General features: G+C 46.1%; 1 protein-coding gene across 3 annotated transcripts in view; it reads right to left on the minus strand.

Moving 5' to 3' along the window:
- The window catches only part of LOC140125884 (solute carrier organic anion transporter family member 1C1-like), a 33,834-nt gene extending 11,003 nt beyond the window's left edge, over positions 1 to 22,831 (minus strand). Inside the window, exons 1-11 of one of the 3 annotated variants that reach the window (XM_072144766.1) lie at positions 22,813 to 22,831; positions 19,116 to 19,241; positions 14,313 to 14,454; positions 14,110 to 14,242; positions 13,913 to 14,028; positions 13,676 to 13,825; positions 13,378 to 13,476; positions 13,043 to 13,249; positions 12,720 to 12,884; positions 718 to 913; positions 477 to 642 (exon numbers count right to left, since the gene is read on the minus strand). In XM_072144766.1, coding sequence (XP_072000867.1) covers positions 477 to 642; positions 718 to 913; positions 12,720 to 12,884; positions 13,043 to 13,249; positions 13,378 to 13,476; positions 13,676 to 13,825; positions 13,913 to 14,028; positions 14,110 to 14,242; positions 14,313 to 14,454; positions 19,116 to 19,226 — 1,485 coding nt within the window. In that variant the 5' untranslated portion in view covers positions 19,227 to 19,241; positions 22,813 to 22,831. Of the gene's footprint in view, positions 1 to 476; positions 643 to 717; positions 914 to 12,719; positions 12,885 to 13,042; positions 13,250 to 13,377; positions 13,477 to 13,675; positions 13,826 to 13,912; positions 14,029 to 14,109; positions 14,243 to 14,312; positions 14,455 to 19,115; positions 19,242 to 21,607; positions 21,667 to 22,812 lie in introns of those variants that run through there. The other 2 variants (XM_072144768.1, XM_072144765.1) reach the window with 2 other exon arrangements.
- Between the last annotated feature and the right edge of the window lie 1,044 nt (positions 22,832 to 23,875).

Genomic DNA, 23,875 nt, shown 5'->3' on the forward strand with positions numbered 1-23,875 from the left:
ATGTAGCAGGAGAGAAGAGCAGGTAGAGGGGGGAGACAGTACAGAGAAGTGTCCTGTGTAGCAGGATAGAAGAGCAGGGAGAGGAGGAGAGATAGTACAGAGAAGTGTCCCCATGTAGAAAGACAGAAAGCAGTTAGAGTTAAAAAGGTTGTGACATTACAGAGAAATCTCCCCATGTACCAGTGTCTGAGGAGGATACTGGCCAGAATTACAGAGGGGCAGCAGAAAATCAGCACTGGGGGATCTGCTGAGAAGGTCACTGGGCTCTGCTGTGGGGGTCATTCTCATGCTGGGGTGTGGAAGAGAAGCTTGTAGGAGGATCACATGTAAGAGCCCGATCCTCCTGAGACTCACAAGTGAGTAATAAGAGGCCAGAGCTCAGCATCACTGCTGGTTGTAACTTGTGACAATTCAGACGCCACAACTCTGATCCATCCGGCCCATTATTTTTTATCTGTTCTCCCCCTCGCACTCACTATGTGCTTTCCGGATCCGGTGGAGGACTTGCAGCCGGCCAGACACGCGGACACGTAGGTGATGTTATTGGCTCCGCACACGGGATCCCACTGCTGGGAGGAGCAGCTGCAGTCGGCGTTACAGGAGGAGAGGAGCTGCTGCTTTCCCCAGGTCTCCAATTTGCTCCTGTGATAGAATATTACAGCTCAGTGACCCCTCATTATCTGCCCCCCCCAAGAATATAATAACCCCAGGACTCACCCGTTATAAGACACCGTGATCCCCGCCACATCACCGTTCTCACATCCAGTGATGAAAACAGACAGAGACATGATGAAGGCCAAGAATGATAAGACGAAGACCAACTTAGAGGCCGTCAGAAGCCCCATCCTGTACCTCTTCATCAGGAAACCCCCCAGGAACATCCCCAGAGCTGCCGCCGGGAAGGTGGTGGCCCCTGCACATAGAAACATTCCAGCTTAAAAGCATTGTCTTTAAACAGGAGAAGATGGGGGATCGCGTGACGGGATGACGTAGTTGGCGTCGCTCCGCCTCCCGCCGTCTCCGCTGCCGCCCGCTGCCGTGCATGATGTTGAGGGACGCCGAGCCCATGGAGCGAATGCGGACATCTGGAAAGTAGGCTCGGCGGTGTGCTCCACACTCCCCACTCCATACTCTGCACGAGACGGAACGAGGCAAGACACTCCTGAGAGCTGTGCGTGGTCGAGCAGGCATGCTGCAGGTGTCACTTCCGAGCAGGCGTGGTGGAAGGTAGGACCCGGGTAGGGTTAGCCCTTGTGTGGTGTGGGGGCGCAGCTAACGACCCTCGGCTTGCGACCTACCGCTGCCGCCCGGTGGTCCGGAACGTCCGCGGTGGGGAGCGAGAGGTGGGGGTGGGGTTGTGCCTGACACATCCGGGTGGTCTCTCCCCGGCCCAGCCGACCGCCACAGTTGCTCTCTATACCTCGCTAGCCTGACTACAGCCGGCCAACAGCTGGAGGTTCTGGAGGGGCAGTTCGAGGCATCCAAGGCTTGTCCTTTTAAACATTCCAATTTTTGTCTGCTGGTGGATAGAGAGCATAAATCTGCAACACTATCATTGAAGATACTAACCAAGCTTTTCTACTAATTCTATCCGCGCTTATCCTCTATCAAACCTTTAGAAGGTTTTTACACCGCTACACTAACAACCTACAGTGTGAACGGCTACCAACCCCTGCTTACGGGACAGTATATTTGATGTTGACGCACTAACCATATACTAATAAAGCCTGACAGATGAGGAAGGGTGAATGGCGACTAATAGTAACATCCTTGAAAACCACTGTATAGTGCGGTAGAGGTTAAAGTGTGGACTCTGAAAACAAGACGGCTGAGGATACTGGGCCTACTATCTAAAATATCAGCTATGTTTCTTTACCAACTAGGTTCTTGACTATTATTAGTGAACCATATCTGGTTCGGCTAGTCGCGCTTGTGCTAACCCTTGGCTGACTACGTCCGTGACTGCCATTTGCCAACTGTGCTTCGACACGACCTTGCTTGGGATGATACAGCGTTGATGGGACGATCTTAATCCTATCACATCTAAAACATCTAGTCTGAACGGTCACCGACCCCTGAATGTTTATGGGACAACGCATCAGACATAAAAATAATATACTAACAAAGTTGGGCAGATGATAAGGTGTGAACTGTGTTTTATAGCAACACCTCTGAAAACACCGCAGATCCTGGCAGAGGTTAAAAGATGAACTATGTTTGATAGTAATACTACTGAGGAAGCAGATTGACCATCTAATATAGCAGCTAAACCGTTCCACTAACTTCTGTACTAACCGGATTCGTGATTATCTAATGCTAACCACGCCAGGGATCACCCCCCCTGTCAAATAGGCCTCGACTATACTAACAATTTATATTAAGATCTGTGTCTAATTCCTGCTGCTTACGGGACAGTTCGCAAAGATTTGGATACACTGAGATACATCAATAAAGTCCGGTAGATGACGAGGTGTGAACTGTGTTTTATAGCAACACCTCGGAAAACGATGTACACTTTGACAAAGTGAACTGTGGTGTGTAGTAACATTATTAAGGAAGCGGACTTACTATTTAATATACCAGCCGAGCTCCTCTGCTAAATCGGGCATGAGATTATCCCTTGCCAATTGCATTTAAACTGTTACCTAATTTGTGATTATTCTTTGTCCAGTGTAAACAGCGCCTCCATTATTTTGTTAGCTAAACTGTGTCAAGGATAACCCTCTGTTGATTGCGTTTGGGACTTATTTCTGCTAACTGTGTTTAGGATCATCTTTTGCTAAACAGTGTACATGTTTACCCTCTGTTAATTATGCTTCTGACCAGTTAGTATAGGAATTGTAATTTACAGTTGGACTACTGAAACTACGGTCAAATCCGAAGTGTTATAGGAGCCAATGCCTCTTTTTGTTTAGTAACAGCATTTGAAATTAAGGTCTCTGTGATTTGGTAGTTCAGCTCAAAGGTGAACGGTGATTAACTGTAACTGCGACTATAAAGGCCGTCCTTAATATAGTTAATAAGCCCCCTTTAACCCTTAACAGAACTCGTATATAGAGGTTGGTATTTATGGTCTAAACTTATACAAAGAAGAGAACAATTCACCCGGGGAACAAGTAGGTTTAAGGGACAGGCGGTAAAAGTGGGAGTCATGGCGCCTAAAAACCAGAAAGGAAATCAACTGGATTAGATAAAATGTGGAAAGCATCACCATCTAAAACAAGGCAAAATAACAGAGAAGAAACACAACCCACAGGGCCAAGTAGTGATACGGGGGGAGAAGGAAACACCAACTCTGAAGTAATTCTGGCACAGATTCTCGCTACAACCCAGGAAACACAAGAATCCATATCAGAACTCAAACAAGAGCTGGTTAATGTAAGAGCGGACACCACCTCTATAAAAGATGATCTTAACTTATTAAGGGAAAAATTTAGGATGGTAGAGAAGAGTGTAAAGAAAACAGCAGATGAGGTGAAAGGCAAACAGGAGGACGTAAACAGATTGAGGGAAGAGAACGTTAGTGTAAGAGAAAAGCTGATTGATCTTGAGAATCGAACTAGGAGATCCAATTTGAGAATAGTGGGTTATCCGGAAGAGACCGGGGATAATATCTCCCCAGATGGTATCCAGAAATGGTTATTGGATATATTTGGGTCAGAAGGTCTCTCCGCTAACTTCACTATAGAAAGAGCTCATAGAGTTCCTGCACGTAAACCGATCCCAGGAGCTCCACCGAGAACCATTTTGGTGAAATGTTTAAATTCTCATGACAGGGACTATATAATCAGAAATTCAAGAGAAAAAGAGAAAGAGTTAATGATAAATGGCAGCAGAGTTGCAATATTTCCAGACTATGCAAGGGAAACACAGAAGGCTAGAGCAAGCTTTGGGGTAGTAAAGAAAAGACTCTTTGAAGCAAAAATACAATGTTCCCTTTTATTTCCCTCCAAGCTGAGGATTATATTTAATGATAAAACGTGGTTTTTCGATACTCCAGAAGGGGCATCGGATTGGATGGAGGGGAATGGGATCTGAATAGGTAAAAGATGCACGGGTAAGGAATGAGATACTAAGCAGTCTACTTTGGATTGAGCGGCGGGGGGGGCGGTGGGAGGGCGATGGTGGAAAGAAGGGATCTGCTTGTTTGATGGAAAAAAGAGCGGATCAGGTGGGGGGAGGGGGGATAGGGAGGGGTACTGGCAGGAGGTGGGTTTTCCCTTTTTTTTTTTCCCTTCCCCTAATGAAAGATGCTGAAAGGGACTAGGATCTTATGCTGGAATGTCAGAGGACTAAGTGAAAGAAGCAAACGATGTATGATATTTGATGTGATCAATAAGCATTTGCCAGCTATCATAATTTTATTGGAGACACATTTGACGCGAGAAACTGAATATCGTCCAAAGAAAAGATGGGCAGCCTGGGAATATCACTCCTACGGGGATACATATTCGAGAGGGGTGTCAGTACTAATTCACTCCGATAAAGATTACAGATTGATTGAAAAAAAAATGGACAAATGTGGCAGATTTGTCTTCTTGCACTGTACGTTAGGAGACATGGAATGTATCATGGCGTTTTTGTATGTCCCTCCTCCTTTCTCTTTAGGGGTACTATATGAACTAGTCCGATTCATGGAGAACAGGGACTGTAAAAAAAGTCCTGGTCATGGGTGACTTAAATACGGTGTTTGACGCTAAATTGGATCGGTTAAACATTTTAGGAGAACAAAAGCCAAAAGAGAACGAAGGTTTAAAATTTAGTAATTTTTGTGATGACCTAGGCTTATATGATATTTGGAGGTCAAAATATGGCACAAGGAGGGTCTTCTCCTGCTACAGTAAAACGCATAATACTATGTCCAGGATAGATCATGGCTTGGCCAGTCAAGAAATGCTGGGAGAAGTTACTTCGATGCGATATGAACATATTTTGATCTCGGATCATGCCCCGGTTATGGTGACACTCGGTAATACCTCAAGGGTTGGGCGTGCCTTCAAACTTAACCCCCACTGGTTAACCATAATAGGGCCTAGAGTGGACCTTGAGCAGAAAATAAAGGAATATTGGGAAAGAAATGTCAATTCCACAAACAATCTGGTTGTGTGGGACTTATTAGAAGTACACTCTCACAAATTATTAACTCAGTAAAAAAGGAATATAGATAAAATTTGGCTTTGGCCCTATATTTATGAGATGGGTTGAAAGCATGTACAGCTCACCAAAAGCCAGGGTAGCGGTAAACGGAATAGAAACAGAACCCTTTTCCCTGTATAGGGGCACTAGAAGAGGCTGCCCCCTTTCCCCTCTCCTCTTTGTGCTCTTTATTGAGCCATTGGCTATTAAGATCAGATCGGATACAGGGGTAAGGGGGGGAGGCAGTCGAGGAGTCGAGGATAAACTGTGTCTATACGCAGACGATGTTTTGTTCTGCGTACAGGAGTCCCCTGTGTCAATACCAAGGATAGTTGAAATTGTTAGGGAGTTTGGTCAATACTCAGGGCTTGAGATAAACTGGAAAAAAACTTCCATACTGCCATTAGATGGGTATAGGGGGGAACAGTTGGACATGAGTGAGATTACTCTGTGCAATGATTCCCTCAAATACCTCGGGGTGAAAATTTCTGCGAAGATTGAGGAATATGATACTTTAAACCTAAAACCATTAATTAAAATAGTAAGAGGAAAAATACAGTTATGGGGAAAACTGCCGCTCTCCTTTGCAGACAGAGTGGCCTTAAGTAAGATGGTTCTCTTACCACAAACCCTTTTCTTCCTGGCAGTCTGTCCCATATGGATAGATAACTCCTTCTTCAAGGTTATGGAATCTTTATTTAATGAGCTAATCTGGGGCAGAAAAAGGGTGAGAATAAAGCTTAGATACTGGCATAAGCCAATCTCAGAAGGAGGGATAGGGATACCTTTTCTCTTTGGATATTATTTGGCAGCTCAACTATCCAGGCTAGTGGGTTGGAAGGAAGCGACGGATCCAGTTAAAGCATTTATAAAGAGGGATGATCACGCGAACTCTGTATTTGAAATATTGGAAAAGAATGCAAGTTATAAGGGGGATAAGAAAACTAGTATGAAAAGGGCAAAATTTAGAGGATGGAAAGAGGTTAAGAAAATTTTACACATTAATGGAATATTAGACTGCACTCCACTGTGGTACAATGAAGAATTTCCCGAATTAGAGAGATTTTCCAGATCCAACATTTTGGGATAGGAAGGGTATAAGATATTTTGTACAGATATTAGAAAATGGAAGAGTGATAAATTTCAATGTTTTCAAGGATAAATATGCACTGAGGGAAAAGGATTTTCTAAGATATTTTCGACTAGTTCACGCTATTAAAAAAAAATTTAGAAATAAATTCACATGATTGCTTAGAATACGTGCAAAACACAAGAAAAAAAAGGGGCCTGATTGCAGGTATTTATACGTTTTTGGTTAAGGTGGGGGTTTCTCACAAATCACAAGAAAGATGGGAAAAGCAGGTAGGAGTTATAACGAGGGAGGAATGGGGTGGAATCTATAGAAATGCCAAGATAGGATCAATAAATGAAAACCATCGAATAATACACATTAAGATTCTTTATATGCTGTATTACTCCCCCACTGATTTGTATAGGATGAAAATCAGGGAATCGTCCCTATGTTTCAAATGTGGAGAGGAAGGAGCTGACTTCACCCATGTAATATGCTCATGTCCGGTAATTCATGAGAAATATTTCAGCGGGTGAACACCACCCTAGAATTATCTCTTATTCCTTCCATCTCGCTAGCTATTATTGGGAAATGCAACCCCGAGGAAAGCAGATCAACCCTTAAAGCAACCATTCTCAAATGAATGATGCTGGCGAAAGTGTTGATTGTAAGGGAATGGGGAAGCAATAATGGTAAGAAAATAACAATCAGCAGGTGGATAAATCTATCCTTAAAGGTAAAAGAATATGAAAGAATACAGGCTGAGAAGAGGGGTACGATGAGGAAATGGGCTAGAACTTGGGATAAATGGAACTAGACAAACCAGCATACAGGTATACGGGAAGGTTAATACTCTTAAGAACCATCCAAGTTTGTAAAGACTTTTTTTATATATAATTTTTTATTTTTTTCCCTCCTGCCAGGGGGTGGGGGGTTGGGGTAGGGAGGGAGAGGGGTTGTGGAGAAAATGGAAATTGATCAGTATGCATCTAAAGAATCCATTTTTGGGTTAACGTTTGTAAATAGATGGCACTTTAATATCTGGGTCTATTTGACTTCTGTATAGATTATAAGGTAGCGCTAAGACTGGAATGTAAACCAAGATGCACATAAGTGCCATTCTATTTATGGAATTTATTATATGTAAGAAATGTAGGAAACATTGGTGTATATATGTATTGTGTGTATAATTTATGTAAAAATTAATAAAGTTTTCTAAAATAAAAAAAAAAACAGGAGAAGACTGATCTGCTCAGAGGAAGCCAAAATCCAACTTTGTGGCCAGAATGACAAGCAATAAGCAGCACATCTCATCCCACTAAACTCCCCACCCCACTATCACACATGGTGGAGGCACTGTCCCCATTGTCATATAGGGTGGGGGGACCATCCCCACTGTAACACATGGTGGGGGCATTATCCCTACTTGTAAAGCTGATGTCTGTGTGTCACATGTGTACAAGAGGAGAGAACATGTCAGGTAATTGTGTAGCTGATGTCTGTGTCTATCACATGTGTATAGGAGGAGAGAACATGTCAGGTACTTGTGTAGCTGATGTCTGTGTGTCACATGTGTACAAGAGGAGAGAACATGTCAGGTACTTGTGTAGCTGATGTCTGTGTGTCACATGTGTATAAGAGGAGAGAACATGTCAGGTACTTGTGTAGCTGATGTCTGTGTCTATCACGTGTATAGGAGGAGAGAACATGTCAGGTACTTGTGTAGCTGATGTCTGTGTGTCACATGTGTACAAGAGGAGAGAACATGTCAGGTACTTGTGTAGCTGATGTCTGTGTGTCACATGTGTACAAGAGGAGAGAACATGTCAGGTACTTGTGTAGCTGATGTCTGTGTCTATCACGTGTATAGGAGGAGAGAACATGTCAGGTACTTGTGTAGCTGATGTCTGTGTCTATCACATGTGTATAGGAGACGAGAACATGTCAGGTACTTGTGTAGCTGATGTCTGTGTCTATCACATATGTATAGGAGGAGAGAACATGTCAGGTACTTGTGTAGCTGATGTCTGTGTGTCACATGTGTACAAGAGGAGAGAACATGTCAGGTAATTGTGTAGCTGATGTCTGTGCCTCACATGTTTATAGGAGGGGAGAACATGTCAGGTACTTGTGTAGCTGATGTCTGTGTCTCTCACATGTGTATAGGAGAAGAGAACATGTCAGGTACTTGTGTAGCTGATGTCTGTGTCTCACACATGTGTATAGGAGACGAGAACATGTCAGGTACTTGTGTAGCTGATGTCTGTGTCTATCACATGTGTATAGGAGGAGAGAACATGTCAGGTACTTGTGTAGCTGATGTCTGTGCCTCACATGTTTATAGGAGGGGAGAACATGTCAGGTACTTGTGTAGCTGATGTCTGTGTCTCTCACATGTGTATAGGAGGAGAGAACATGTCAGGTACTTGTGTAGCTGATGTCTGTGTCTATCACATGTGTATAGGAGACGAGAACATGTCAGGTACTTGTGTAGCTGATGTCTGTGTCTATCACATGTGTATAGGAGGAGAGAACATGTCAGGTACTTGTGTAGCTGATGTCTGTGTCTCTCACATGTGTATAGGAGGAGAGAACATGTCAGGTACTTGTGTAGCTGATGTCTGTGTCTCTCACATGTGTATAGGAGGAGAGAACATGTCAGGTACTTGTGTAGCTGATGTCTGTGTCTCACATGTGTATAGGAGGAGAGAACATGTCAGGTACTTGTGTAGCTGATGTCTGTGTCTCTCACATGTGTATAGGAGACGAGAACATGTCAGGTACTTGTGTAGCTGATGTCTGTGTCTATCACATGTGTATAGGAGGAGAGAACATGTCAGATACTTGTGTAGCTGATGTCTGTGTCTCACATATGTATAGGAGGAGAGAACATGTCAGGTACTTGTGTAGCTGATGTCTGTGTCTCTCACATGTGTATAGGAGGAGAGAACATGTCAGGTACTTGTGTAGCTGATGTCTGTGTCTCTCACATGTGTATAGGAGGATAGAACATGTCAGGTACTTGTGTAGCTGACGTCTGTCTATCACATGTGTATAGGAGGAGAGAACATGTCAGATACTTGTGTCGCTGATGTCTGTGTCTCTCACATGTGTATAGGAGGAGAGAACATGTCAGGTACTTGTGTAGCTGATGTCTGTGTCTCACATATGTACAGGAGGAGAGAACATGTCAGGTACTTGTGTAGCTGATGTCTGTGTCTATCACATGTGTACAGGAGGAGAGAACATGTCAGGTACTTGTGTAGCTGATGTCTGTGTCTCTCACATGTGTATAGGAGGAGAGAACATGTCAGGTACTTGTGTAGCTGATGTCTGTGTCTCTCACATGTGTATAGGAGGAGAGAACATGTCAGGTACTTGTGTAGCTGATGTCTGTGTCTCTCACATGTGTATAGGAGACGAGAACATGTCAGGTACTTGTGTAGCTGATGTCTGTGTCTATCACATGTGTATAGGAGGAGAGAACATGTCAGGTACTTGTGTAGCTGATGTCTGTGTCTATCACATGTGTATAGGAGGAGAGAACATGTCAGGTACTTGTGTAGCTGATGTCTGTGTCTATCACATGTGTGTTGGAGGAGAGAGCATGTCAGGCACTTGTGTAGCTGATGTCTGTCTCTCACATGTGTATAGGAGGTGAGAACATGTCAGGTACTTGTGTAGCTGATATCTATTTCTCACATGTGTATAGGAGGAGAGAACATGTCAGGTACTTGTGTAGCTGATGTCTGTATATCACATGTGTATAGGAGGAGAGAACATGTCAGGTACTTGTGTAGCTGATGTCTGTGTCTCTCACATGTGTATAGGAGGAGAGAACATGTCAGGTACTTGTGTAGCTGATGTCTGTGTCTCTCACATGTGTATAGGAGGAGAGAACATGTCAGGTACGTGTGTAGCTGATGTCTGTATATCACATGTGTATAGGAGGAGAGAACATGTCAGGTACTTTTGTAGCTGATGTCTGTGTCTATCACATGTGTATAGGAGGAGAGAACATGTCAGGTACTTGTGTAGCTGATGTCTGTGTCTCACATGTGTATAGGAGGAGAGAACATGTCAGGTACTTGTGTAGCTGATGTCTGTGTCTCTCACATGTGTATAGGAGGAGAGAACATGTCAGGTACTTGTGTAGCTGATGTCTATGTCTCTCACATGTGTATAGGAGGAGAGAACATGTCAGGTACTTGTGTAGCTGATGTCTATGTCTCTCACATGTGTATAGGAGGAGAGAACATGTCAGGTACTTGTGTAGCTGATGTCTGTGTCTCTCACATGTGTATAGGAGGAGAGAACATGTCAGGTACTTGTGTAGCTGATGTCTATGTCTCTCACATGTGTATAGGAGGAGAGAACATGTCAGGTACTTGTGTAGCTGATGTCTGTGTCTCTCACATGTGTATAGGAGGAGAGAATAAGTCAGGTACTTGTGTAGCTGATGTCTATGTCTCTCACATGTGTATAGGAGGAGAGAACATGTCAGGTACTTGTGTAGCTGATGTCTGTCTCTCACATGTGTATAGCAGAACATGTCAGGTACTTGTGTAGCTGATGTCTGTGTCTCTCACATGTGTATAGGAGGAGAGAACATGTCAGGTACTTGTGTAGCTGATGTCTGTGTCTCACATGTGTATAGCAGAACATGTCAGGTACTTGTGTAGCTGATGTCTGTGTCTCTCACATGTGTATAGGAGGAGAGAACATGTCAGGTACTTGTGTAGCTGATGTCTGTGTCTATCACATGTGTATAGGAGGAGAGAACATGTCAGGTACTTGTGTAGCTGATGTCTGTCTCTCACATGTGTATAGGAGGAGAGAACATGTCAGGTACTTGTGTAGCTGATATCTGTGTCTATCATTTGTGTATAGGAGGAGAGAACATGTCAGATACTTGTGTAGCTGATGTCTGTGTCTCTCACATGTGTATAGGAGGAGAGAACATGTCAGATACTTGTGTAGCTGATGTCTGTGTCTCTCACATGTGTATAGGAGGAGAGAACATGTCAGGTACTTGTGTAGCTGATGTCTATGTCTCACATGTGTATAGGGGGAGAGAATATGTCAGATACTTGTGTAGCTGATGTCTGTGTCTCTCACATGTGTATAGGAGGAGAGAACATGTCAGGTACTTGTGTAGCTGATGTCTGTGTCTCACATGTGTATAGGAGGAGAGAACATGTCAGGTACTTGTGTAGCTGATGTCTGTGTCTATCACATGTGTATAGGAGGAGAGAACATGTCAGCAGATGCAGCTCAGATACCAGCAATGCTTTACTATACATTACACACAGACCTGAGCAGCAGAAGGAGAGGGAAGGGGTAACAGCAGTGACATCACTTCTTGTCTTCATGTGACCATACTAATTTACATTATAAAGAAAAGATGATTTTACAATGATTAATGTATTAACTAGTTAAATGCTGGGATGGGTCCTTGTGATCTGCTCTAACAGGCAGTAGTGACAGAGACTTGATGACAGGTGTCCTTTAAGGGGCAATTATATTACACATCCCACCTTTTATTGTATTATTTTTTACAAAACTTTATAATATCCAATAAATTTACTTGGCGAAATATCTCCTGAACATGGACCGATCCCACCAAATTCGGTACGGACCCTAATTGTGTACTTCAGGTTGGCTCGTCACTATACACCAGATATACTATACTGTTATAACATGAGGGATTGCAGACTAATCATGATGTAAGGATGATGGCAGGTCACGGGGAGGCAGACCCAGGGGTCAGTTACTAGTTACTAGCCCTGGGGTTGTATTTAGCCTTGTTTTTATGAATGACTTTCTTGATGATATTTGTAATTGTATAATAAATTGTATATATTATACTTTATGGCCATTTGTTGCATCTTCTTGACTTTGGTTGTGTGTATATATTGCTTTGATGTCTGGTCCTCGCTTTTAATTTGCCCACTTCAACTTTTTCGTTAACTGACTACTCTTTTCCTCTCAATTCTGTCCTTTGCCGCCGTCTTGGTTTTCCTGACTCTACTTTTGTCTGTTTGTTTCTCTCCGTTCTTTATTCTCCAGTTCTGAGCACTTACTCAGAGTAGGGACTGTCAAAGAGTTGTCTCCTGCAGGATAATGCAGTGTGGACAAGTAGGCAGGTCCTGAAATTGTGGAAAGCACAGGGTAGGCACATCTTTCTGTGTCTCAACAAGGGTCTTGAATTGAGTTAAAGGGTTTGATACGGGTTTGAAATATCTTTAAAGGCCTGGGCTTGGAATGAGTTGTGGGGTCCGACTTGGCCTTGTAATAAATGTAAGGAGTCTGAATCAGGGGCCTGAATCGATGTAGAGGTTTGGGTCTGCTTTAGGCTCTGAATAAGTTTTCTGGATTTGTGATCTCACAACGGTGATGGTGGTTTTGCACGGGGGAGATTGGGATTCACTGATTGTAGACTTTCACTAGATTTACTTTACAGATTGCAAGCTCAATCCTAAGGGTCATGTGACCTGCATTGACCACTCACCGGTGATGAAGTTGGACTGAGCGATGGACTGACCGTACTGCTGCTCCATGTATTTAGGTTTGTAGGTCATGAATCCCAGGAAGCCGTTCATCTGCAAGAGGTTGATGATCATCAATATGACGTAGAGGCGATTACAGGCCAGAGACTTCAAGGCGTGGAAGAAGCCTGCGGGGGAGGGGAGAGTCATCAGCATAGCCACGCCCCCTTCATATGATATTCTCATTATTTATGAATCATCTCCCCTTGTATTTTTAGAAATTATTAGAAATCCAAAGTGTATCAAAACAGTCAAAGAGATGACGAATCTGGTCCAACAGGATCACCTTTCACTGAAGCTTTGTTGTGGTGCTTCTCCTGTGATGTCTCCAGCTTCTGTTCCTCGGGGGACGGCTGAGTCTCCTCCCCCTCAATACTCTTAGGCAGAAAACAGAATGGGATCCCCGAAACCAATGCAATGGCTCCAGCAACCAGGCAACCGAGCCACCAGGCGCCCACCCAACGGGTGTCTTGTGGTGTAATAGTCACTGTGTCTACAGGAGAGAGACATGGAGGTCATGGGACTGGAGAATGATGGGTAAGGCAGTGGGATGTCCAGAAGCCTCTCCCTCCCCTGAGGATTGTATATGTCATCCTCACCTTGTGACATTTATTTACTTACCCAAATTCACAAATCCAATATCCACATAAAGTTTTGCGAAATATGAACCAAGCATGAAGCCGACTATTGGTCCAAACATCGCCACAGTGTGCAGACAAGCTGGGGGAGAAGAGAACAGAGGGGTAAAGCCTAATTATAAGGGGATGAAGAGCAGCAAATAAACCCAACAACCGTCTCATAAGGAGCCTCCTACATAACACCAGCTCCTCGGGGGAGGTCCCATGATTGAGAAGTAGGAATGTCCAACCCTGGGCTCTTCCCACTCCTGACATCTACTGACCTATGACATCATCGTTACCTATGTAGAGGGGAGTATTTCCTGGGTCAGAAAAGTCATCGATGTAGGAGACCCCAAGAGGAATAATGGGCGTCTCTCCGATTCCTCGTAGCATATTCCCGACCATGACGTAAACCCACATGTGTGAGCTTGTCTCCTTTACACACTCTGCTAAAAACACAACAGACTCATGTAGCTGTCGCTATTCACTACACCATCTGCTGGTCATGTTAGTTTTCCCTTGCTCCATTTTCTTACCCGGTCTGATGTCCTCGGTCAGTGTCCTGTTGGCCAGACATGGAGAGATGCTGTCGGCGGAGCCTGTTAGATTGTTGAGCGGAGCTACATGTGACCTCACTGTTTCATATTTATAACTGTGAATAGACAATCATGGGGTGAGGACCACACTGGGGACGTGGTCAGAATATTACGCTGTGCGATGGCGCGGTACATACGGCCCCATGAAGAAGTGCGGCATGGCTGAAAGGAAACTGCCTAACGCCATCACAAAGCAGCCGGCGGCGATAATCCGCGGTCTGTGAAGCTTCGCCCCAAAGTAACTGACAAAGACGATGACCATAAGGTTTCCTGTGTGCAGAAAAAAAGGTTTAAGATAAATAAAAAAATCACAACGAAAATGAGAGGAAGTCGTATTCACCATATTCAAAGCTTCCATCCACAAACCCAACCGTAGAAGAGGAAAGGTCAAAGCGTCGCTCAATCTGCGTGATGGAGCTCTTCATGTGACTTGCCGAGAACGCCTTGGTGAAGTAAGTGAAGCAGAGAGCGAAGAAAAAGATCTGTGAAGGAGAGGAAGAAGATGAAGATGAGGATGAAGAGGAAGAAGTCGGGAGAAAGATGAGGAGGAGGATTGTGGCGAAGATTATGTCAATAAAAAGGAAAAGGATGATGGTGCAATGTAACCCCATCAGGGTCTAACTGCTGTGTGGGGGCAGCTGGATTCTCAGGGACTGGAGTGACTGGCCTTTAGTGCGCTCTAGCACCAGAGTCAAATTACAGGTGGCTTGGTCCAGGTGAATAGGCTTGGTCAACACCCATCAGAGACAGCAGGGAGATGTAAGAAGACGGGGAATATGCACTATAGTAAAGGACGCAAGTATTATAAAGGCGGCAGCAGATAACTGGCTGTAACGGTCCTTATTGCAGACACACACAAGGCTTTGGATTGGTTGGATGTAGATCCAGGAATATAGCTGAGTACTGTCACGGTTGTCACCATCATCAATGTCATGGATCGCGGGCACAACCATGCCCCTCTCCGTGGCCCTGCTTCCCCCGGGCCCGCACTCACCTCTCCAAGCTCCTGCTCCCGTACCGGCTAGGCCGTGTGTGCGTCCCCGCTCCCTAGGGCGCTTCTCGAATATTTAAAGGGCCAGCACGAGGCTCAGGCTCCAGCGGCTACCCTGGCGTCCGAGCCCTTTCCGTAACATTTAAAAAGGGACTATCATCCCAAGTTAAAGATGCATTGGCCTACCCGTGATCTGCCAGCTACTCTGTGTGGTCTCATATCCCTGGCCTCTCGGATAGACGTGCGGTTCATGGAGTGTGCTGAGGAGTTGCATCAGGAGCATCAGCAAGCCCAGACTCAACGTATTCCTCGCCTGGCTCCTGCCTTCCAACTGCCGCTCCAGCCTCCGGCCTCTCAGTCTGCAGAGGAGCCTATGCAAGTGGACAAAGTCCGTCTCTCTGCCAAGGAACGTTCCAGATGTTGCCAGGAGAATCCCGCCTTGTACTGTGCCAGTCTGAAGCTTCACTGGGGCTTGTCCTGTCCATCCCCAAAGTCTGGGAAACGCCAGCACCTAGGGCTCTTGGGAGAAGCGTCCCTAGGTGTGAATACAGATTCTCCATGCTTGACTGTCCGTGTGCTCTTCAGTGTCGGTACCCACACTCCTGTGCAAGTCTCAGCCTTCTTGGACTCTGGTTCTATGGGGAACTTTGTGGATGCCGCTCTGGTCTCCCTGCATAACATTCCGGTGGTTCCTCTTGAGAAGCCTCTTGTTATTTCCTCGGTCATCGGTCAGCTTCTCTCCGATCAGTTGGAGCTCTTCACAAGGAAAGACTGTTCTTCTATGTTCTGCCACACTCCACTTCATCTCTTTTCCTGGGTCTTCCATGGTTGCAATTTCACGCCCTGACCCTTAACTGGAAGACTGGGGAGATCCTGTGCTGGGGATCCGAATGTTGCTCACGCTGAATGGTGATACCTCTACCTGTCCTGACTTCTTCTGTGTCTCCCAACTCTCTGGAGGGTCTGCCAGCATATTACCGGTACAGGCAGAGAATTTGCCACCGCATCGTCCCTATGATTACCCAGTGGATCTCCTGCTGGGCGCCTCTCCTCCTAGAAGCCCTGTGTACCCTCTCTCTGTCCCTGAGACGGCTGCCACGTCCAAGTACATCAAAGAGAACCTGCAAAGAGGGTTAATACACAAGTCCTCCTCTCCAGCTGGTGCAGGGTTATTTTTGTAACCAAGAAGGATGGCTCCGCACCCCTGAATAGACTATAGCAGGCTGAACAAGGTCACGGTTAAAAAATGCTACCCCCTGCCATTGATTACTGAATTCTTTGACTGGCTGCGTGGTTCCAAGGAGTTCTCCAAGCTGGATCTTCGGGTGGCCTACAATCTCATCCAGATCCGAAAGGGTGATGAGTGGAAGACAGCGTTTTAACACTCGTGATGGACATTTCGAGTATCTTGTGATGCCATTTGGACTGTGTAATGCTCCTGCTGTCTTCCATGAATTTGTGAATGACATCTTCAGAGATCTACTGTATTTGGCATTGTGGTCTACCTAGACAACATCTTGGTGTTCTCCCCAGACCCTGAGACCCATCAGTCCCACTTACGGCAAATTCTTGGCCGCTTCCAGACTAACCGTCTCTATGCCGAACTAGAGAAATGTCAATTTCACCAATGCAGCCTTCCATTCTACGGCTACATAATCTCCGACAGAGATCTCTAGGCGGATCCTGCTAAACAGACTGCATTGGCCACACCCAGAAGTTCTACTGGACATACAGTTGTTCCTGGGTTTTGCGAACTTTAAACACATTATCACACAGTGAAACCCTTTCATCTTAAGGTGGATGCATCCTCCGTAGGAGCTGGAGCAGTGCTCATCCAGAAAGGGCCTACGGGCCGAACTCTCACATGCGGCTTCTTTTGAAGGACTTTTTTACGCAGAGAGAAATCACCCTATTGGTGACAGAGAACGGTTAGCCATCAAGCTCGCTTTGAAAGAATGGCGGTATGTACTGGAGGGAGCTCTTCATCCCGTTTGTGCTTACACTGACCACAGAACCTTCTGTACCTCCAGACAGCTCAGCTTCTAAATCCTAGGCAAGCCCGTTGGTCATTGTTCTATCAAGGCTGATGCACTGTGCCGTGCTTTGGATGTTGTTGGAGAAGAGCCAGTTCCTCGGCATATCATCTATCCTGGACAACTTGTTGTTGCAGCTCCAGTGGATCTACGGCAGCTATCAACCGTTAAGACATATGTCAGACCAGCACTCCGGAAGAGGATTCTGTCTTGAGGACATTCTTTGCGACTGCCTGGGCACCCAGGGGTACAACGTTCCATGGGTCCATCTCCCGCTACAACTGGTGGCCTGACCTGGTCAAAGATGTCCGGGATTCAAGGAATCCTGCTCCTCCTGTGCCCGCAAACTGGCTGGACTGTTACTTCCGCTGCCAATACCCAGTCTCCCATGGTCTCACGTGTCAATGGACTTTGTCACTGATCCTCCTCTCTCCTCTGTCAATACTGTCCTCTGGGTGGTGATTGACCGGTTTTCCAAGATGTCCCATTTTCTTACCCTTTCAGGTTCTCCGTCTTCTCCATGGCTTGCCAGTTTGTTCTTACAGCCTATCTTCCAGCTGTATGGACTTCCGCTGCACATCGTGTCCAACCGGGGGTCCAGTTTGTGTCCAAGTTCTGGCGCTCCTTGTGTAACCAGCTGCAAGTTAATCTGGACTTTTCTTCTGCCTACCACCCTCAGTCAAATGGTCAAGTAATAAGGGTGAAGCAGACTTTGGCCTGTTACCTCCCCAACTTCATCTTAGCCCGTCAGGGTAACTGGGCTGAACTGCTACCATGGGCCGAGTTTTCCTATAACTCCCTGGACTCTGGGTCTGCTGGGCAGCTCCTTTCTTTGTGGTGTACTGATAAATCCCTTGTCCTCCTCTTCCACTGTCTACTCTGTCTGATGTTCCTGAGGTAGAGGATCTGGTGCAGGACCTCAAATCTATTTGGGACCGGACCCGTCAGTCTCTTCTCTGAGCCACAGACCGCACCAGGCTGACAAGAAGCGTCGGACTCCTCTTGTCTTCTCTCCAGGTGACAAGGTGTGGTTATCTTCCAGATATATCCGGCTAAAGATACCTAGCTACAAGCTTGGGCCTTTTGAAGTAATCAAGCGCATCATCCCAGTTGTCTACAAACTCCGCCTTCCTCCATCTATCCACATCCTGAACTCCTTCCATGTCTCCCTCCTGAAGCCAGTCGTCTTGAACCGCTTCTCTCAGCAATATCCTCCTGGTGCTCCACTGACCCCGAGCCTTGTCAAGTACCTTAGCCCTAGTCCAGTGGTGGTAGGAGCCAGATTGTCTCTTCTGCTTGGGCAGCAAGGTGGCAGTCGCCCTGGTATTAGCACACAGAGACACAAAGCACAGTGACTTAGTCCTGTCTCTACACAGGAGCTCAGAAAAAGACCTAGAAATCCAGACAGAGAGAATTTAAAAACTCTGTTTTGGGGATTCCTAGGGCACCAACCAATCACCAGCCTGGGTTCTGCAGCAATAGGTCTATGGTACTGGCAATTAGTGGAAGCAAAAGGAAAGCAATTGGAAAGATGTAAAATCAGGGGGACTCCAAAATCAAAGTGCACCTTAAGGCAGCATAAGAGAACAGGCTAAACCCGCTTCAGCCAACCATAAGTGATCTGAGGCTGGTACACTACAATGGGGTCTTTGGGGTCCACAGAACAATGGGGTCTATGGTGGGTCCACAGGACCCCGATCCAACATGAAGAGGAACAAGTAGGTGATAATATAGATGGTGACGGTGGTTGATAGGAATGGTCGCAAGGCAGATATTCGAGGGTCGTGAGGAGCATAGGGAGTAGTTTACAGGGGACACCTACAACAGTAACACAGTGGTCAGGGGGTCAGATCGGATTGGTTGGGGGTTCCAGGGGGAGTAGTGCAGGATTGGGTGAGAGTTTCCTGGGAGATGGGTGCAGGATTTCATTAGTTGGGGGTTCCTGGAGTTGGTGTGGAAATGGGAAAGACGTTCATGAGGAAGGGGTGTAGGATTGGAGGGGGGGTAAATAGTTACTTGTGGCTTTGGAAATCTGGCCCTTTCCCCCTCTGTCATCCTCTTATCTGCAGCAAACCTCCCGGGGTTGTGTCTCATCCCCCTGAGGGTCACATGGGGTTACCTTTAGGGAATCACAGCAGGACGCCGCCTTCTTCTTCTGGGGGGCCGGTGTGACCCCATCCTGGGCGGCTGTGCTGGGGATCAGGTTCAGTTCGTTGCTCTCATCCTCCATAATGCACAAAAGTTCCTAAACATAATGAACAATCAGTAGAAATATTCAGCCGTAGGGACGCTCTACTCCACACTCCAGTTACATCTCACCCAAATATGGGGTCACATCTGCTGGGAAATCTCTATACACCCCAAATAGAAGGTCACTGCATAGACCCCTATATGCACCTCATATAAATGGAGTATGTTTAGATCCCCACACTATATACGTCATATAGATCCATAGCCTATAATCACATCCCAAATAGAATGACCCCATATAGACCCCTCTATACACCCCAAATAGAATGACCCTGTATAGCTCCACCTATATACACCCCAAATAGAACGACCCTGTATAGACCCCTCTATACACCCCAAATAGAACGACCCTGTATAGACCCCTCTATACACCCCATATAGAATGTCCCTGTATAGACCCCTCTATACACCCCATATAGAATGTCCCTGTATAGACCCCTCTATACACCCCATATAGAATGTCCCCGTATAGACCCCTCTATACACCCCATATAGAATGTCCCTGTATAGACCCCTCTATACACCCCATATAGAATGTCCCCGTATAGACCCCTCTATACACCCCATATAGACTGCCCCTGTATAGACCCCTCTATACACCCCATATAGAATGTCCCTGTATAGACCACTCTATACACCCCATATAGAATGTCCCTGTATAGACCCCTCTATACACCCCATATAGACTGCCCCTGTATAGACCCCTCTATACACCCCATATAGAATGTCCCCGTATAGACCCCTCTATACACCCCATATAGACTGCCCCTGTATAGACCCCTCTATACACCCCATATAGAATGTCCCTGTATAGACCCCTCTATACACCCCATATAGACTGCCCCTGTATAGACCCCTCTATACACCCCATATAGAATGTCCCTGTATAGACCCCTCTATACACCCCATATAGACTGCCCCTGTATAGACCCCTCTATACACCCCATATAGAATGTCCCTGTATAGACCCCTCTATACACCCCATATAGAATGACCCTGTATAGCTCCACCTATATACACCCCATATAGACTGCCCCTGTGTAGACCCCTCTATACACCCCATATAGAATGTCCCTGTATAGACCCCTCTATACACCCCATATAGAATGACCCTGTATAGACCCCTCTATACACCCCATATAGAATGTCCCTGTATAGATCCCTCTATACACCCCATATAGACTGCCCCTGTATAGACCCCTCTATACACCCCATATAGATTGACCCTGTATAGACCCCTCTATACACCCCATATAGAATGTCCCTGTATAGACCCCTCTATACACCCCATATAGACTGCCCCTGTATAGACCCCTCTATACACCCCATATAGACTGCCCCTGTATAGACCCCTCTATACACCCCATATAGACTGCCCCTGTATAGACCCCTCTATACACCCCATATAGACTGCCCCTGTATAGACCCCTCTATACACCCCATATAGAATGTCCCTGTATAGACCCCTCTATACACCCCATATAGACTGCCCCTGTATAGACCCCTCTATACACCCCATATAGAATGTCCCCGTATAGACCCCTCTATACACCCCATATAGAATGTCCCCGTATAGACCCCTCTATACACCCCATATAGAATGTCCCTGTATAGACCCCTCTATACACCCCATATAGACTGCCCCTGTATAGACCCCTCTATACACCCCATATAGAATGTCCCTGTATAGACCCCTCTATACACCCCATATAGAATGTCCCTGTATAGACCCCTCTATACACCCCATATAGACTGCCCCTGTATAGACCCCTCTATACACCCCATATAGAATGTCCCCGTATAGACCCCTCTATACACCCCATATAGGCTGCCCCTGTATAGACCCCTCTATACACCCCATATAGAATGTCCCCGTATAGACCCCTCTATACACCCCATATAGAATGACCCTGTATAGACCACTCTATACACCCCATATAGAATGTCCCCGTATAGACCCCTCTATACACCCCATATAGAATGTCCCTGTATAGACCCCTCTATACACCCCATATAGAATGTCCCTGTATAGACCCCTCTATACACCCCATATAGAATGTCCCTGTATAGACCCCTCTATACACCCCATATAGAATGTCCCTGTATAGACCCCTCTATACACCCCATATAGAATGTCCCCGTATAGACCCCTCTATACACCCCATATAGAATGTCCCCGTATAGACCCCTCTATACACCCCATATAGAATGTCCCCGTATAGACCCCTCTATACACCCCATATAGAATGTCCCTGTATACACCCCATATAGAGTGACTCTGGGGCCCTTATAGCTCAGATCATACAGACAGGATGGTTTTCTATATGGTCTCTGCAGCCCACAGGTCACAGGAGACCTTACCTCAGTCCTGGCTCCATGCAGGGTCCCCCCAGGACCAGGAGATCAGAGCTGTTGTTATCTGGTGTCATCAATCATTAACCATCAGGAACCTCCCCGAGCTGCGGGGTCCGATCTGATAAGTGTCCCGGGTCATGTGTGCTGTGGAAATGCCCTCAGATCACTTATCCCTGAAAGCCCTCAGATCAGAGCCCGACCTGTGTCCCCTATAGATATCTCCTATAGATGTCCATGTATAGGTCCCCTATAGATATGTCCTATAGATGCCCCGGCAGATGACCCCCTATAGATGTCCTTGTAGATGTCCCTATAGATATGCCCTATAGATCACCCCTATGGATGAAGAAAAGTTTGTGCTTTGTTCACCAGTGGAAGGGTGAATTAAAGTCACTTTCTGGAGGTCGTGACCCCTCATAATGGCTGAAATATAAGACGTTACCACTAAGATCCCTGCAGCCGGCCCGAGGTGTCAGGACACGGATCTAATATACAAAGAACAGAGTATAGATGCTAAACAAATTTAACCCCTTTATCTCCGCCTCTTAGTGACCAGACTCGACTTTTAGGATGTGACGCGTGTCCGGATAATGGGTGATAACTGCGGAAGCTTCATCACATCGCGGTGACTGAGGTCGTCTTCTCCAGACACGTCGTCCTCCATGTTAGTTTCCATCTTGAAAACAACTAAATGCAAAACTTATCGGCCAAAATTTACCACTAAAAAAAATATCTTAAAATCGCTTTCATTAGTTAAAGTGTTCAAAAGTTATAACCGTATAAAGCGACGCAGGTCATGGGGCGGAGCCTCATACTGTAATGTGGCCGTGCCGCAGAAGGGTTAATTACATGACTCGGGCAGTGTGAATGTCTTCTTGCCTCTGATGGTCAGTGATGACCCCACCATCTCAGGAGGACATTTGTGAGATGTTATGGGGGGTCATGGATCTCTCTGATAGGTTGAGTCTTGTGTGGAGGAGGTCAAAGAGGATAATACATTTTGTATTCTCATTTTGTTGACCAGAAATTGCCCCTTAGTACAAGAACCTTCATATCCAGGGTGTTATGGCCAGGACTGTAGAAGGTAGACGTTCTACCTTCTACCCCTGAGTGTCTGTAAAATAAGTCCCTGGTTAATGGATGGGGAGCCCGTGGTGGTAACAGCCGTATCCAGGGATCAGACGGAGGAAACGTTGTGCAAAATAACTCACGGTTCTTTGAACAGCAGGTGGCAATGGTCAAACGATAGCAACAGATTCTCAAGCTGGAAGAGTCATGGAAAGCCGGTCCGCAGGAAGGTTACACGCAGCCTTGTAGTAGATGGAGGCTGGGCTGGTAGGGATGGAGCTGAGTCTAGGTGGTGGATCTCAGCTCTGGGTTTAAGTCTCTTGACTTGCCCTGGGTGCCAGGCGATGGCCTGAGGCTCCTGTGGTTCCTGGTAATAGGACACTGACATGTGCTGCTCACTCTCACTAAACTCACTGCAGACTAAGACCATGTGTGCCCACCCAGCAGGAGTTTATATACTCCCCTGGTCAGGTGGTTGCACTCCTCCAATCAGCTTCCAGCTTGCTTTACAAGAACATAATGGGACAATCACATCTCACAGTATTAACTGTTGCCTTACCAGGCACTGGCTACATCTGCAATCACTAAGTTCTCCCTGCATTATCCTCTGGGTGAGTTGTGCAGGTTCACCATATAGATCCTGACCAGGAGAGGGCGCTATTCATAACTACCACCTTGCCTTTGCCTTGCCTTGCATTGTCAGGGGTGTGGCACTATGTTATACACAGGACTCAGAGACAGCTGTGACTACCTCTCACACTGGATATCTTCTGCAGAAAGCGGGCAGTGCGGGGCGGCGCTGATGGATAAGTCGGACATTGAGTCCTCTTTCCGGCACTTACCTGTCCCCACGGAGTGTTATCACCTTCCAGGTCGTAGTGTTGATGATAAGTATTACTTTTGTCTTCCCATGTGGTGCTCGATTTCCTGCGGGTATTTTGAGTGATTTTGTTCTTTCTTGGAGTGGGTGATGCGTTACGAAATTGGTTTTGGTTCCGTCCCCATTACCTGGAGGATTTTCATTAGTCCTGCCACGGCTCCGCCTGTCACATCATGCCTACTGGCCGCGGTATTTCTAGATGTCTTTCCCTTGCCACCAGAGGGGTTTTCACCCCTCTCACCACATCCGTATCCTGGCTCCAATGCGGGGCGATTTGCGGGTCTGGCGACAATGTCTGCTGTCCTATATTGGTAGGACATGTTGGC

The sequence above is a fragment of the Engystomops pustulosus genome, chromosome 4 (genome assembly GCF_040894005.1).
Source record: "Engystomops pustulosus chromosome 4, aEngPut4.maternal, whole genome shotgun sequence".
Taxonomy (NCBI): Eukaryota; Metazoa; Chordata; class Amphibia; order Anura; family Leptodactylidae; genus Engystomops; species Engystomops pustulosus.